The 16,746-nt window shown below is 51.3% G+C and overlaps 1 protein-coding gene across 1 annotated transcript; it reads right to left on the bottom strand.

The window, feature by feature from the left end:
* Positions 1-4: 4 nt before the first annotated feature.
* On the bottom strand, positions 5-10,541 carry SOX10 (SRY-box 10). The gene is made up of 4 exons (XM_027879453.1): positions 10,366-10,541; positions 8,725-9,181; positions 2,848-3,113; positions 5-2,459 (listed from the first exon to the last, which is right to left on the bottom strand). Exons 2-4 carry the CDS (start codon positions 9,132-9,134, stop codon positions 1,744-1,746), a joined length of 1,392 nt encoding a protein of 463 aa, XP_027735254.1. The 5' UTR covers positions 9,135-9,181; positions 10,366-10,541; the 3' UTR covers positions 5-1,743.
* Positions 10,542-16,746: the final 6,205 nt, after the last annotated feature.

Below are 16,746 nucleotides of genomic sequence, written 5' to 3'. Positions count from 1 at the left end.
AAACTTTTAAGTTTATTATTCCATATGTTTAATGCAGAGTTAATGGTGCTAGGACAGCATAGAGACTGAGGAAAGGGAGGTGAGAGAGGAAGGTGCTACTTGCATAAATAAGGGGACAGCGCTGGAAGAGGTTACATGCGTACAAGGAAAAAACATTCTACATGATCTTTTCAGACACCACAAGGATAAGTCATCCATATCTAAGGGAGGCAGGAGGGGTATCTGACAGTCATATCAGCAGAGGGATACAGCAGCGCCCATCACAGTCCACGTTTGGTAAAGTCTCCTTCTAGACTGGAATATGCACTGGAAGGTCCCACAAATGTCTCTGTGATCAACCTGCAGGAGTCATCTTTTCCTGCAGCAATTTTTGTGCCAGTTCGCTCCCTGGCATGACAAACCACCCCAGTCCTGGAGGTGACAAAGGAGAAGCAAGCAGACTGTCCTCAGGTGTTGGGCTGAAAAAGGAGATTAGTCTGACTGGGAGAGCTGGTTGCTTCGAGTTTGAAACCCAAAGGGGAAAATAGATTCCTTTGCACCTAAATAGGCTTCTTTACACCCATCCAAGATTGGGTCTTTATCTACCTTGCTTAAAGCCACAGGAGTATCTTTCCATCCTCAGTGTAGATGGGAGGGAGGTGATGACTGGGAGACATGATGAACAAACGAGTGAGGATGCAGACCCCATCAGCCTGGGTTTGGAGTTCAAATAGTACTGGAATCAACTCAGGGTGTTGACAAGTGCACAGTAGCTTTCTTGGTGCCTCTTCATTTCAGGAAGGCACAGTCAAGACATGGAACAGCGAGGACCAAGTTTGCTTAGAGGTTTTTTGGGATTCTGAAGAGATTAGAAAAGACTGAGAGACCAGAAATGCCCAACATAAATGAATGATACAGAGTAATTTTAAGAAAAGAGGATTCACTCACAGCACCGTAGTGATTCACTGTCCTTCCCCACCTCTCCTCCACCTCCACACATGAACGCATGTGCACACAGGCTGTAATATGAGTAACACTAAGGCTGACAGTGCTGTTCCCAAGTCCCATGCACTGTTCAGGCAAGCCTTAAAATCCTCATGCTGGAAAAAGCGTGAGATTAAACAGAGACAGGATGGAGAGAGGAGGTGAGAAGAAAAGCTAGGATGCAGCTGTGGAAATCAGCAGGGAAGAAGGTGTAGGTTGTTCTTCCAAGGGGTTGAAGATTCATGCGTGTGTAAATCTTAGGCAGGACTGCTGCACAATGCTGATTGCAAGGAAGCCGTCCGTGCCATCCTCGCTACTGCTCCTCCTACACATCCACCAAGGATAAGCAACCACCCTTCACCTGCAGTAGGTGACAAAGTGTTGGCCATTGTAGCCTGTGGGAAACACTTGCTAACTCCCTGGAGCAGTCTGGGGAGGGAAAGGAAAGGACAGTCTCTCTCATTGTACAGTCCAGGGTGCACACAAACCCCACCACAGACCAGTCACTCCTTGTCTAGAATTCTCCTCATCTAGAAGGCCAATAAGGTGTGGCAAGCCAGTCGTGTGGCCTGCATGAAATTTGTAAAGGGCAAAAGGACGATAAACCTTCCTCTAGGTGGGTGTGCCAGTGATAGCTGGGGTCAAGAAAGGCACTTCTGTATACTCAGTGGGTTCTGGTGACTGGATGGCACTGAGTGACCTTGGAGTTCAGAGGCTCTTCTGCCTGTGCTGATTCTTCGGAGCCTTTCCATCGCTGCTTCGGTCACCGTTCCCCATTCCCTACGGTCTGGAGAGAGTCGTGTACACGGGCTGTTCCCAGTGTGTGGGGCTATGGGACTGTGGCACAGAGGGTGCAGGGTCAGAGATGGCAGTGTAAAGGGGACGTTGAGAAGGTCCCATATAGGAGAAGGCAGAATAAAGGCCAGAGGCTTGGGTGGAATGGCTGTAGTAGGGTCCCGAGGGCTGGTGGTCCGGGTAGTCAAACTGTGGCCTGGAGATGGAGGGGAAGGCCGAACCATAGTGGGGCAGACTCAGGGATGTGTAAGCTATCTGGGAGGTGGAGGGCTGGTCAGTGTAATGACCTCCAGGGGTGGACCCCTCCGTTTTCACCTGGGCCTTGGAATCCACCACTGATGAAGTGGCAGTGGACAAGGAGACTCCATGCTGCTTGGAGATCCAGGCAGAGTGTCCACTGGCTGCAGCCAGGGCGCTCCCAAGGCCATAACCAGCAGCCGCCGCTGCCGCGTAGCCCCCGACATGGCCTGGGTGGCCGGCGTGTCCGTTGGGCGGCAGATATTGGTCAAATTCGTTGACATCAAAGGTCTCCATGTTGGACATCACTTCATGGCTGATCTCCCCAATGTCCACATTGCCAAAGTCAATGTGTGGCTTTCCCCCTTCCCCCAGGGAACGCCCTTCCCGTTTGGAATCGGCTTTGCCTGCCTGCAGCTCGGTCTTAGGGGTGGTAGGCGGTGTGGGGGGCCCGTGGCTCTGACCTGCAATGTGAAGCACATTTCGAGGAGGAAAGAGAAAGAAGAGGTGAGTTACTGCTTTATGCCTGGCTCTATACATAGCTCTGATCTTTCCAGTATGCCAGCAGCTGTCTGCTTGGAGACTTCAGTGGAGGGAGAAAGAAATAGCCTAAACCAAACCTTTTTATGTCATCCTGTGCAAAAAAGGGAGGGTGCAACCAGACCAGAGGAATGCAAGTGCCTGCAAAACTCAGGCACACCCCAGTACTGCTGACACCAGCAGAGTTTGTTGGGTCATGAGCAAGGTGTGAGCCCCTTTGCTAGGGCTTTCACCATGATGACTTGTCTTTTTTAAGCCTCTGAGCTGACTGTAGGTAAGAGATCAATAGATTCACAGAGACCTGGGACTCACCTGAGGAGTGTTCTGGATGACCATCAGACATGGGCGACCCTTCACCGGGATGCCTGTGATCCAGGTGGGCATTCTTGTAGTGGGCCTGGATGGCAGCAGCCCCACCAGCGTCCCCCTCCACCTGGCCTTCACCCTCGCCTTGTGTGGCCTTGCCGTTTTTCCGCCGGCGGGGCTGGTACTTGTAATCAGGATGGTCCTTCTTGTGCTGCATCCGCAGCCGCTCTGCCTCTTCGATAAAGGGCCGCTTGTCGCTTTCGTTCAACAGCCTGCAGAGACCGAGGTGGCAAAGAGGACAAGAGGGGAAGGAGTGGGGCAGATACATCAGAAAAAAACACCTATACGTAGCATTATGGGACACAGCGTGTATGCCAGGGTGTTGGCCCATTGAGGGTACTTCCCAGAAAAACAGGAAAAGCTTGGAGTGTTTCAGTGGAGACACTAATGTTTTTCTCCTACTCATTACTATTCATTAAGCCCTGACACTGGTTGGTGCCAGTGTTGGGTCCCCCTTTCCTCCCTGTGTGATGCTTCTCACCTCAGTAAGTTCAGCACCCTCTCTTATATTGCCAAAGGGCAAAGCACAGCCTTTCGTGGCTGTGTAAAATAAGGTTGGATGAACTGCTTTCAAAAACCTTGAGCAAATTAAGGACAGGGATCATCCCTTGGTGGCACACTATCACTATCAGTAGTGTTGCCTTCCCCATGACTCTTAGTCTTCCCTAGACTCTGTTTGTTCCAGGTTAACCTCCCACTCTTCCATAGGCTCTGCTCCAAGTTTGAGACTTTACTGAGCACAAATAGCAGGGATTGGTGTTGGCTCCACAGTACCCATGTTGTTGTGTGGAGCTTGCTAGGCCTTTAATCATTTTGCAATATCCTAGAAGAGACTTAAAGAAATTTTGAAAGGGGCAGAAACAGTGTATTCTGCTATTCCTGTAGCTCCTGCTCACCTCAGACATGGATAATGAAAAAGGCTGAAGCACAAAGAGCCAGCCTTTCTTGAACTCGGCCAAGCAGTTGTGAAAAATTTAGCTCCTATGTTGCTAGCCTTATAGAAATAGATGACCTTTGGTCTCTGGATGAAAGGCACTGCAGAAATGTAAGCTCCTTCTCTGTATTCCTAACAGATCATGGACTGCTCTGGTTTAAGGTAGGCTCTCTGAGGAAATGGTGAAATGCACAGGAAGGATAACCCAGAGCACCTGAAGATGAGATCAAGGCTTCAGCAGTGTTTCCGCCAGAAGCACTTCAATTTCATTTTACGATTTTCCTCCTCAAATATTCTTGTGACTCAAGACCATTTTACTTCCAACCAAAAACCAGTGCTCTCAGAAGGGACCAGTCTTCCCATGACTGGAAATTCTCAACAGCTGTTAAGGAATGGCAGGGCTCACAAATAGCAAAACAAAAATTCATTTATGTTATGTCCACGCCTTTTTCTCCCCAGCAAAGGAACTACATGGGATGGGACTGTGCCAGTACCTTGGCACCCCTGTAGCCCTTAGCACTAAAACATGACCAATTCTGTTAAGCTATAGGCTCTGAGGAAGATACAGAGGTCTGAACTGGCTCAAAAAACTAAAGATGAAGAGGAGGCATGGCTCAAGGAAAACACGGGAAAATCTGGTGGGGTATCACAGGGGTCACCAGCAAGTAATGTGTTGGTTCCTAAGCACCCCCTTTCCTCCTGCTCTTTGTGCATCCCCCCATCTGGCAGCCAGAAGGTGTGTGGCATGGGCTGGAGCCTGTCATGGTGCTGACCTGGGTTCACTCCAGGCGGCCTAAGCAGGTCGCAGCCACACACCACATTCCTCCTCTGCCTTAATCCCGGAGATTAAAGCAATTGAGCCACCATGAATCCAACACCAGCTTTCCTGTCTCCCTCCTGCCACCGTATACCACACTCACACGTCCTGGAGGGCTCTAATCCCTCAGCCTGTGCTGCTCCAGACGGCCCTTCAAGGGCCAACCCTTGTAGGCATCATGGACTGGGAGTGACCTTGCCTTGGCAAAACCTTCATCCTTGCAGAATGTGGGATATGGAGAATAGAGGCAACACCTGCAGAGCTCAGCCTCTGAAATCCATCTTGTGTGTGACGTGAACCAGAGCTGCTGGAGGTTATGCAGGAGTCAGATCCCTGCCCTGTGAGCTATGTTCAAGTGCCTCATCTCCTCTCCCCTTGACAGCAGCCCACGAGCAGTGCCACCATCAGGACAGAGGCAAGTCCACTCCCTGCATCTTTGCCTTCTGGTCTCTAAGGCTGCCTGCTCCCTCCTCCCTCCCGTCGGGATCAGAACTCAAATCGGCTTTAGCAAAGTGAAACTGGTGCAAGCAGGCAAAGGCCAGGAGATTTGGGGGGATTTGGATTTCACTTGCTTCCTGCCCTCCCCCTCCTGCCCCCATGCTCCCCAGGCCATAATGCAAAGGAATCTCGCATGGGCAGAGGAGTTATGGATCACAGAGCAAAGCCCTTCATGGGGCTTATCCGAGCCCGACACTAAATGCTCACCCCCGAGCTGAGGGGAGAGGGGCAAGCATCCAGCGCCGCACTCTGGGAAGACAAAGAAGGGCCAAAATCTTTCTGCCCACCTCTTGCATCCTCTCCTTCTGCCGCCTGGCATTGCACTGCTCTGCGTGCCAGGCACCTTGGCTCAGCCAGAGGCCTGACCCTGTGCTGGGACTCAGCTGCCAATGAGTCAGTGCAGTGATGGGGTTGGGCACTGGGGCTGATACAAGGCAAGGGCTGGCTGGGAGCAGAAAGCACCCAGGCAGGCTCTCTCCTACGTGTCCGTGATCCTAGATTTTGTGCGTATGAACCAGCTCCCTGGGTGCTGCTACCCTCATGCAAAGATACCCTCATTGGGGCCTCTTGCTCCTCCCTACCAAGCCTTCCTCCCCTTCTTCCCTTGCCTCTCTTGTTTTCCATTTCCACCCCAGAGGTGGTGCAGGCCGGCATTTTGGCTAAGAGTCACGCTGACATTTTCAGCAGCCAGCCTCCATTTGAGATCTGCTCCCTGTCTCACACTAGGGAAGGGAAGCATCCTAGGAAAGATATCCTGACCATCAAGCACAGAAACGTTCCCTTCAGTTTTAGTACATCCTGTTTGTTGTCTGCACCCATGGCACACCCTAAGCAGGTACAGACTTGGGAAGGTGAATGGGGCCGTAAGCCCCCTAGCACTTCATTTGGGGTCAGGCAGGTAGTGTGGCCATCAGGGCATGTCTTTTCCAACAAGGACTGGGGCCTAGAGGGGACATGGTGGCGGCACTAAGTTGGAGCAAACTCTGGGCTTAAAAAAAAAAGCAGAGGGGCATGTGGGATGCTGCTCCATCTGCTAGCTGTCTCTCAAGATTTCCCAGCCCCTCCCAGGGACAGTTAGTTGCTGGGGACATGCTCGGTTTAATGGTGGTGTTCAGGCAGTCTTTGTGATCACCTGCATTTGCCTCTCTGCTTTACATGCCCTTTGTCTTTATAAGGTCAGAACAGCCCACATGGAAATAGTAGTAGCCCACATTTTCCAGAGTTACAAGCCATGGTAGTAGGGTTTGGGTGGCCGCCCTGTAGGGGTGAGCCAGGGCCCTTTTGCAGGGACCCTCGTCAAAAGTTTGAGACTAAGCCATCCAGAAAAAATCTTGGTTGTTTGCAGTTGTACTGATGTGTAGGAGCTGTATAGTGTAGATAAGGGCAGTGGGAACCTCAGTGGAGGAAGACCCAGCCGTACCATGGCTGGAAGGCAAGGCTCCAGGCTTCTGCCCTTATAACCTTTGCACTACCTCCCCTGGAGTTTTGTGGCTGGTATTTTCTGCCAGCCTCACAGAAAGACACGCACATGAGGTCCTACCAAGGCCAGACACTGACTGTACCCACAACCCAGCTTTCTCTGCTCTACAGTCTCTGTAGGGGCTGGCACAGCTTAGAGAACCTCAGCTTGCACTAGGGACACTCAGAGACACTCAGACATTCAGCAAAGCACCCAGGTGGCAAACTCAGCAGCACACAAGAATGCCAGGCCTGACCCCACAAACTTCTCCTGGCTGTACAGTGATTGAAGAAACACGGAGACCTTGACCATTGTCCAACAGCAGTGTCCTACTGTTCTGAGTCCTATGTGGCCAGCAGCGGGAGCCATGCCCTTGGAGCAGGGAGGCAGTTGGGTGCATGGATGTCTGGGGGCTGTGTCTCCCTGAACTCTGAATGCAATACCCATGGAGTGGCACTGCTCTGCTATATTTTCAAGGAAAATGCAGTGTCTGGAAGGAGACCATTTCTCTAAAATCTGGCAATATTTTGTAGTACAGGAATGATACCTTGAAATCAACATTTTTGGAACAAAAAAGGTGGATTCTACATGCGTGCGCACACACACACACACACACACACACTCCTTCCAACACAGCTTCACAGTCTAGAGGCTGGCAGCAGAGCCCCAGGTGGGAGCAAGTGCTATGGTACAGGGAATGGAAGGCAGAGGAGATCAAAGCAGGAAAGAGCACCAGATTAGACATCTGCAATCAACAGCCTGCCTTTGACTTCCCAAAGAAATCCCTTTTCTGAGGTTACGCTAGACACTGAGGAGTCGCGGTAAACGGGCTGACATAGCAGAGGGACAATCTAATGCCCAAGGGGTTGGTTCCTTGCAAGCAAGGAGGTCTGAAGACAGAAATTAATAGACCTTGCTATCAGGTGCTGTACAGACTGTGTTTTGCTTCTGCTTGAGAGAATGTCTCTTGGCCCACCCAAAAACTGAGGCTTCCTCTATGAAATGCTGTCAGGGAGGGAGAGAGAATGAGCCTTGGTTTGCGTTGGTTGGTGCAAGGCAGTGGACTGTACTGGGCACTTGTGTCAGAAAGTGTTTGTAACAGTTTGATGGGGTTATTGGCAGAGACCATCAGATGGGATGGAAGTGGCATGGCCAGCCGGACATGTTTGGCTTGGGCACGACGGCTTTCTGCACAGTCGTGGGCTGGCTGCAATCAGGGCAGCCCATCGATCTGCTGGAGGAAGGAGGGGAGGGTACATAAAGGACCCAGGATCTGCAGGAAGACAAAATGAAAATGGGCACACAAACTGGTGGGGCCACAAGGACAAGTGTGTGTCTGCTGGCAAGAAGGAAGGGCATTACTCTGGGTGCAAAGGGAGATGCGGCTCATTTGAGTCAGCATAGTCCAAGACAGCCTGATAAGTCTGAGACTGTTGTAGGTCTCTTCCTTTCTGCTAAGCCTCATAACCCCCTTTCTAGCCAGGTCTCTCCTTGCCCATCTCACTGAACCTTCGGGGCCTGCAAAAACCGAGCCCATCCTGGGAAGGATGGATGTGGGGCTCTGACTGCCTGTCTCTCTTCCCCTGATCTTCATCCTCAGCTGTAACTTGGTTTCCCTCTTGCTTTGTGGCACTGCTCAGAAAAGAAAACCTGCTAGCACTGAGACCTGAGTTCAAACAGGCTTGAGGCAGACACCAGTGACTTAAGGCTTAAGTCTTAAAGCTCAGCCCATTTCCTGCTAGTGCACAACTTGGCCCATGAGGGATGGTAAGCCAAAAAAATGAGATCTCCAGGCGGTCAGGGAGGGGAGGACCGGAATTGTCCTAGTTGGGAACAATGGGGAAACACACGGGAAGGACTGCCACCTAGGATAAAGGAGAGCTCTGCTGAGGAATCCTTCACATTCAACCACCACTCTTGCTCCAGTCAACGACTGTGCTTCCTGTGAGGGGACTCCCTGTAGAGAAGGAAAGTTCCCCATAGAGAAGAAAAGTCCCCTCAAGTGAAATGCATTCCATCTGCTAAGTCTCCATCCTTCCACATGACCGCACAGTCCTCCACAGGACAGCTCCAGACCTCAGCCCTCACACCCTGCCCTCCGCCGCTCGCTCTTACCTCCAAAGCTTCCCCAAGGTCTTACTGAGCTCAGCATTGTGGAGGTGCGGGTACTGGTCAGCCAACTTCCTCCGGGCAGCCTGTGCCCAGACCATGAAGGCGTTCATGGGCCGCTTGACGTGGGGTTTGCTCTTGTTACTTCCATTGACCCGGACAGGCATGGGCACCAGGGTCCAGTCATAGCCGCTCAGCACCTGGCTGACTGCCTCGCGGATGCACACCGGGAACTTGTCATCATCCGCCTCTGAGTCTTGCTGTTCCTTCTTGACCTTCCCCATCTCCCCGTTCCCAGAGCCAGTGAGATGCGGGGAGTTGTCCGACGCCATGGAGGGTCCTGGAGAGAGGCAGTGGTGGTCTTCAGAGCCCACTGGGCTCATCTCCACCTCTGAAAGGTCTTGGTCATCAGCCATTGTTGCTCTCGAACCTTCTCTCTTCCTTCTCACTGTCCTTCTTCTCACTGAGGAGGGGAGGAAGGAAGACAAAAACAAAGGAAAGAAAGGAAAGAACAGGGAAAAGAGAAAAGGAGAAGCAACCACCAAAGCTGAAATGGACTCCAAGGTCTCTGAAGAGCTGACCACGAGACAGGGGCTGCTCAATAAAAGCGCAAGCAAAGCAATTGCCATGCACACCACAAAACCCGTGATCAATGGGGGTGGGGGTGGGTCGGGGCCCCTGATTAATTGGGATATTGCTCCCTATCTCTGCAATTGTGTGGAACTGACATGTGTGGAAGGGTCTGCAGTAAAAGGGATAAGGAAAGCTGGGGATCGGAAAGGAGAGAGACATGGACCATTCTGCCTGGGCACAGCACCCCATGGGGGAGTGGGATGTGGGGGACAGCCACAAAACTTGTGTGGGGAAATACCCCTTTCTTTTAAAAATCTACAGTGAAATTCCTGGGGGGGAGTCATAGAGGGGAAGCGCCAACTCTGTATCGATAAGCCAGAAGGGACCTATATCCCAGCTGCCAGGGAATCTGAGCGGGTGGCACCACCATGAAGGTAACCAGCCCAGGCCCTAGATCCACACACAGAGACCCTGATCCCAACTGTAGGAAAGTGCCTCTGCCGGAACACCTCATCCCTCACCCTCCTCTTGCAGCTGATTAACCAAAGGCTTAAAATACATCTACCCTGCATCCACACACACGCTTCTGTCTATGTATATGTATGCATATACATATATCATGCATATATCTATATATACGCAGATACAAACACAACCAAGTTTAACTTTGAGACAAACCAAAGCTTTGGGTTGCCTGCCCCACACACTCCACCTCTCTCCTTCTGTCTGCAGTCACCTCTAAAAGTCCCTGCTGCCGTGCAGCAATTTCCCCCTTGGAGAAAGGAACTCTTTAAAAATAAAGGCCTTGCTATACTACCCATTCAGGAATCAAAAAAAAAAAAAAAATTGAGAAGAAGAAAGAAATAAGAAAGGAAAAAAAAAAGCGATAGAAAAGCATGCCCCTGACTTAACTAAAAAAAAAAAAGCCAGTGCAGAGCAAGGGCTGCTGTCCTTCTAGTTTCAGAGGGCAATGCAGATTGTTGGGGAAAATGAAAAAAGTAAGAGAAAGTAGGGGGGAGAAAGCGCGAACAAACGTGTGCACGTGTGCGAGCAAGCTCAGGTAGGAAAACTTACATTGCTGGCCGGTGTGCCGGGCAAATCCTGCGAGGGCTGTGATTTGTATCCCAATAGCCCCCCTGTTCTCCCTCCCAGCCCCAGCGGCGTCGGGGAGCGCAGCACAGGGAGGCTCTCAAGCGAGTGCCATTCCTGAAGGGAGGCTTGGTTTTTACTAATACCCCGGCTGGATGTCTCTAGCTGGCTTTGCTGCTTAGCACCGGGGGAGGGAAGGGTGGAAGGTGGAGCCAAGAACTCCTCAGAGCCAGAATACAGTCGGTCAGGGATGACGGGGAGGGGATGCAAGCAGCCCCCCACCCCACCTCAGTCACCAGTGTGTTCCCTGCTTTCCGTGGTGCCTGCCTCTTCACTTGAACTGCTAGCATTGATCTGCTCTCAGTGGCATGGCCACCCCAGAGATGGTGCTGGAAGATTCACCCCTGGGAAGCTGGGGTGGTAGGATGCTTTAAGGGATCTGCGTGGTTTGGGGAGATGGGTGTGCATCCCCAGGACAGGAGTCCCACCCTTTTCCCCGATAACATAGTTATTCCTGGGGGATCTAGTGTTCCCCATATGCTAAATGAGTCCCCAGTCCTCATCACAGAGTCTCACGAGGACCCTGCTGCGCTGCAACAAGTTGGCCCAGGACCCTTTGGTTCAGGCACTGCTAAAAGGGCATCATTCAGACCTGCGTCTGTGGGTTGGGGAAGGGGATGCAGGAGATCAGGTGTGTCCTGCGGGTGGAGGACATCAAGTCAAGGGAAAATACCATGCTTCTGGACAGTGGATACCAATTTGAACCTTCTTAAGACTTTTGTAATCTAGGGATAGGCTTGTCACAACATGTTCATCTCTGTAGTGTCTTGCCAAGACAAGCAGACTCTGCTTCCTCCAACATGCTGAGATGCTTCTGAAGGCAAAGGTGGGGTCTTTCACAAAGAAAGGAAGGTCTCCTGATGAGAAGGACTCTCTCACACTCAGTCTCATTCTTGCTGCTAGTGCACTGGGACATGAAGAGGATCTTGGCACTCAGTGTGTTAGAATGTTCTCTATCACATCTTCCATTTTCTAGCTCGCTTTCCTTCACAGGTGCCTCTGGTAGTTGATGTCTACACGTTTCTTTGTTATCAGGACTAGTATAGACCAACACCAATCCTTCAACCGTGAGAAATCACCCATGAAAATTCTGTTGATCTTTGCGGACTCTCCCAAGTTATCAATGGGGTGAAACTAAGCTCTGGCCCCAGCTCCTCACTGGAGACCCAACCTGAAGACACTTCATTGCTAAGTCATAAAACATAACAAGATTAATGGATGTGAACCAGGCAACCAGCTTGAAGGGATTTCAAGAACATTTTCAACTCCTACAGCAGATACTCACTCTAGAAAATTTGTGCTGACAAGAAAACCCTATGGAGAACCTAGCAGAATAGCATTGAGATCCTGCTTCCTCGGCCAAATCAGCAGCAACCTCAAGTCTTGCAGTATGGGATGAGTTCCCTTACCAAGAAAGACCCCAGTTGTAGTTATCACAAGAAGACAGCAGCACAGACAGGAGCAATTTGACAGCAGACCCAGCAAAAATGTGGGGCAAAATCAGTTCGTACATGGCTGTCCATGGCCCACTGGATGCAGAGTCAGGAATACTGCAGAGTTCATGGCATGTCCCCCATCCAAAAAGGGTCATCCTCAATCTGCAGGGGCCCTGCATAGGAGATGTAGGAGAAGTGGAATGGGACTTGGTGTACCTATTGCTGAGAAACACTTCCCTGCTTGTTCCCCTGACTGCAACCAACCTCCTATGCAGACTGGGGAGGGACAATGACACAGAAAATGACCAGAAAACAGTGTTTATTTGCCCTCCTTTCAGATGACTGGTTCCTGTGAATGGGAAAGGGGCAATGGGGCAGAGATTTCTTGCTTTCCTCCAGAGTGGGGATATAGAGCACAGGGCATCAAGCGGTAGGGAGTGAGAGGACGGGGGTTCTCTGGTGCTTTGATGGACAGGATCCCCAGTCAGGAGACAAAGAAGCCCTACAGGGGCTGAGGGAAGTTTTATGGCTTGCTCAGGTCACACCCCAAATGCAACAGGCAAGCTCTGCAGGGAGAACAAGATGGTGCTGACTCACCACTCCCAACTGGACAAGAAAGGAATCAGACTCAGAAGGGATTTCAGTAACCCCCAGGGCTCTGAACCAGTGTTTGTCCCACTGCTCACCATCCCTGTGAAGGACTGCTGCCATCTGCCAGACAGGAGCCAAGTCCAATTCATGCCATTTTGGAAGAGCTGTGGGTACCTCAGATGCAGAGGCTCAAAGCAGGGTGTACCAGCTACATTGTCTCTGCAATCTTATGTCCCGGCGCCTGCTCCTATTTAAATGACAGGGAAGGGATTTCTTCCTTCATTCTGCCTTTCTCTAGTTTTTGTTTTTTGTCTCCTTCGGTCCAGCCTCCACCTTCTAAACTCTCTTTCTTTGCAGCCCTTTCCCCTCTTTTTCCAGTCCCCTCTCACAGCACTGAGTGTTTGTATATCCTTTTTCAAGTCTCTTCTGTTCATGTATCACCTCTTCTCTTGTGTTACAAAGAGGCAGATGCAGGAGACAGAGCTGTGGAAAATAGAACTCTACTGTAGCAGGGAGAGATGTGATCTTTCTCTTCAACTGAGATAAGAAGACAGGCAGAGGGGAAGGAGAAGAGACCATTCCTGTTTCAGGAATCACCAGGGTGGCATGTCTCTTTCTCCTCCTCCTGGGCGTCCTTTTTACAGTCCTGGGAGTCCTGTTGGAGGACCCTCCAAAAGCTGCTGCTGGCCAGAGCAGCTGACATTGCAGAAGTGGTCTTTCTAAATGCAAGTCTTCCCAATAAAACTGATCTCTAGGGGAATGCTCAGATAGCAGACTTCCATCCCTTCTTTTCAGCATATATTTCTCTGGATGAGGAGTTACAGGTCCATAAGAAGGGACAGTCCTTTGTGAAAGAAGGGGTTCACAAGCCAGACACCTTGCTAAGCCACAAATTTCCCATGACATGTCAGTGAATTGCTTTCTTTGGGCCTAAGTCCCCACTAAGGAAAGGTGGAAGGATGCCACTTCTCCACCATAAAGCCATGTGAGAAGGAAAATGGTTAAAAACAGGTGGGAAGCAGAGATGTCGCATCAGGTGCCTCTGTGTCCACACCACTCCCAAGGGTGATAGGAAAGACACCCTGCTCCAGGCTGACTGCTTGGAGAGCAAGGTGCATCATTGCATCAGCACCTCCTCAGTAGGGTTTCAACCAAGGGACCACCTCCACCACGCAGGTGGGACCACTGAGGTTTCTGGGGAGGGATTTTGCCAGATGACACCTATCCTCTACTTCTGTAGCAAGAGAGGAGTAAAAGGGGAGAGCCTGTCCACAGTAGAGGAGCAGCAGGATCCCCAGCCTGAGAACCAGGGCCAGCTTTTGTCCCCTGCCCAACTCTGGGGCACAGGACTGGTATTGTCCCAGGACTGCCTGGGAAAATGGGAGGGGTTCTCCGTGAAATCTTTCCATACAGTAAAACAGCGTCAGAGCTGGGGAGAGCGAGGAGGGGACGACACAGACATTCGAAAAAATACACATACACACACCCCCCAGCCAAACAATACCCACAGTGTGCTGAGGAAAAGGGAGACCCATGAATTGGGAGTTTGATAAGGATTTGCTCCCGCGCGCGCCCGCTCTCTCAACGGCCCCTTCAGTTTTCCCAACAACCCCCCTCCTTCCCTTGCTGGCTTTCTTGTTTGGGCCCTAAACAGTGCACCGTCTTTGTTCGGGATACAGGTGAATGACAATCATGTGATTAACACACACTCACACACACACACGCACACACATAAAAAGCTTTTTAAGAGCGTCCAGCTTGCTCCAGACCCGAAGACGGGAGAGGAAGCTCGGGCTCAGAGGAGCTGAGGCGGCAGCAGTGGCCAGGATGGGGACAGCCACTAGGATGGATGAGCAGGCGCCACCTTCTCTTTGCAAAATCCCCTTTCTGTGGAGGTGGGCACGTGAGGCGAGGAGGGGCAGGTGGGAGGGAGGGGGCAAGATTTGGCATTTGCGGGTGGGAGGGGGTCTTGCCCCTGATGTCTTCTTGCCTGCACCGGGCTGGTGTGGATTTGCACTGGCTGTATCCCCCTGTGATGCTATGGGAAGGATGGGGAATGACCATACCAACATCATGCCAGTGAGGGGAGCCAGGTTTCCCCCACCAAAGCCAAGCTGGAGGCAAGGGGTTGGTGAGGAAGAGGAGTGGGGAGCCTGCTGCTGTAAAGGGGGAGTGTCTTTCTACCCATAAGGCAGAAAAAGTAAGGGAGAGGGCCAGGCAACCCAGGTGGTCATGGGAGGGTTGCAGATGGCAGAGACAGTTGCCCCATGTTGGAAGTCCACTGTCCCAGTCAGCAATTGCGTATCCAACATCCTCAGTGAGGACTGCATGTCCCTTTTTGTGTGGAGATGCCACTGGGCCCTATCACACCTCATCACCATGGCCATGAAATAGCTGGGAAGCTGGTTACTAGTCCTGGGGGCAAGTGAAGGCTAGTGAGGGCATGGCCAGGTGACCATCTGAACCATCCGTAAGGGAACTCATGAAAGAATTGGAAAAATTAAAAGGTTTCAAACAATTACTCTTTTAATTTTATGATTGCCCAAGTGTGATGCTCCGAGAAAGAGCAGGGAGGAGCAAAGGGAAAGACCGCTATGATGCTTGGAAAATCTGTGAGTCTGCAGATGGTCTCACTCGTGAGACATCACGGGACACGACTGATGACAGCCTGGGAGAGATCAGGACCAGGTCATATCCTTTGCTCGAGCACCCAAGCCCAACCCCGTCTCCACTATTTCCTCCTGCCCTTCTCTCCAAATTCCTTTCCCATCCTATGCCACGACCGTCCTCCCAGGTTCCCAGTGTGTGGATTGTTTTCAAGGCCTTTCTGTGAAGAGGAGAATCAGAGGGTCTCAGAAACCAACGTTTGTGTCAATCTCCTGGATTCTCCATGATCTTCAAAGAGCCCTTCAATTTGCCTTGTGCCATAGGCATCCTCCCAACAGGGAGCTGGGCACAGAAACCACTGCTGAGTTCTGGTCTTTATCACCCCACACCCCTTCTGGCTGAAGCTTCCACTATTGGTCCTAGACCTTCCCAGATGCCTCTGAGCTTCCAGCTGTGGGCATTGGTGAACTGGTTGCTCACAAGGCAGCCTGAGGAGAAAGAAAGCCGCGTGGGTCACTCTGGAAGTGCAGCCGTACCTGCAGCCGTACCTGGGTTTTGGCAGCACCACACAGCATCTGTGTGATTACAGGACAGTTACAACTGCGGGGCTGTGCAGTAGGTTTTGTCATGGAGTATCAGGAGAAACACCAGGCAGGCAATACCTGGACTCATTTACTGCTGGATAGGTTGTTTAACAACCCAGTGTCCTGCACAGGGCAGCAAAAGAAATGTCACAGTGGCTGACCTCCTTCAGGATTATCATTCCCCATGAGCAACAAGGCCTGGATGATGCTGGTTAGTGCCAGCACGGCCCTGCACTCCCACCACCCCAGGACTGGGTGGGAGCCCTCCAGAAATTCTTTGGAGATTGGATCTGGGACACAGTTGCAGAGTCCCATCTGGCTTCAGAGCAGGAGAAAACCTGTTCCCTCTCCAAGACATGGTGAAGGCTGCCACAGGTGCAGGAAACCATATAGCTGCTGCCACGGGTGTGTGGCCTCAATGTGGCCAAACAGACTTTGCTCAGCAGCATTTTTTGCTCTAAACCAATAAAGGCACCAGCTGCGCCAGAGAGGAGGTATAGGGAAAACCTTATGGAGAGTAAAAAGGAGAATCATCTCTGAGCATTGCAAATACTCCAGGCAGCTCCCAGCCCGTCACCTTGGCCAGTCCAATGTTTCATGTGCATGGCAAGGACTTCTGAGGGCTAAACAGAACAATTTTCCTGCATTACTGGGGTCTGGGAAGATCAAAGAGGAATGGGGTAAGCATGTCTGTCTGCTACCTGCTTTGATAGGTGGCACAGAGCCTGCCTGGCTGTTAACCCCCTCGTCTCCTGACAGAGAGGACAAGTGTACTTCCAAAAGGCTAACCTCAAAAAGCATGGACTGAAGGGGTAGAGCCGGGGGAGAAAGACAGATTTCACCTTTTCTTGGATGGAGTCTGGCATATCCAGTGTTATGTAATGGAGGGAGCTGGATGCTTTCGGTCTGCACAGCAGAGGAGAGATGCCAAGAGCCAGAAAGGAAGGGAATTGTACAATACTGGGCAGAACAACCAGAAAAGGGGACCCTCTCAACAGGACCTGTGGTGGTAGCAGTGCTGAGTGACCCCAGTGAACTCATTCAGTGGTGGTCAAGGTGGCTCCAGAGTGATCTTCACCTGTTGCTGG

This window comes from Empidonax traillii, unplaced genomic scaffold, assembly GCF_003031625.1.
Source record: "Empidonax traillii isolate 1590-97213 ecotype Southwest subspecies unplaced genomic scaffold, ASM303162v1 scaffold55:size2822071, whole genome shotgun sequence".
Taxonomy (NCBI): domain Eukaryota; kingdom Metazoa; phylum Chordata; class Aves; order Passeriformes; family Tyrannidae; genus Empidonax; species Empidonax traillii.
This window is presented reverse-complemented; position numbering and strand designations above follow the sequence as displayed.

Excerpts from the sequence above, each read along its gene's own strand:
- SOX10 (XM_027879453.1), bottom strand. The coding sequence starts at position 9,134 with ATGGCTGATGACCAAGACCTTTCAGAGGTGGAGATGAGCCCAGTGGGC. Across the intron at positions 3,114-8,724 it reads ACCTTGGGGAAGCTTTGGAG|GCTGTTGAACGAAAGCGACA; the intron begins GTAAGAGCGAGC and ends CGGTCTCTGCAG. Across the intron at positions 2,460-2,847 it reads TCATCCAGAACACTCCTCAG|GTCAGAGCCACGGGCCCCCC; the intron begins GTGAGTCCCAGG and ends TTCACATTGCAG.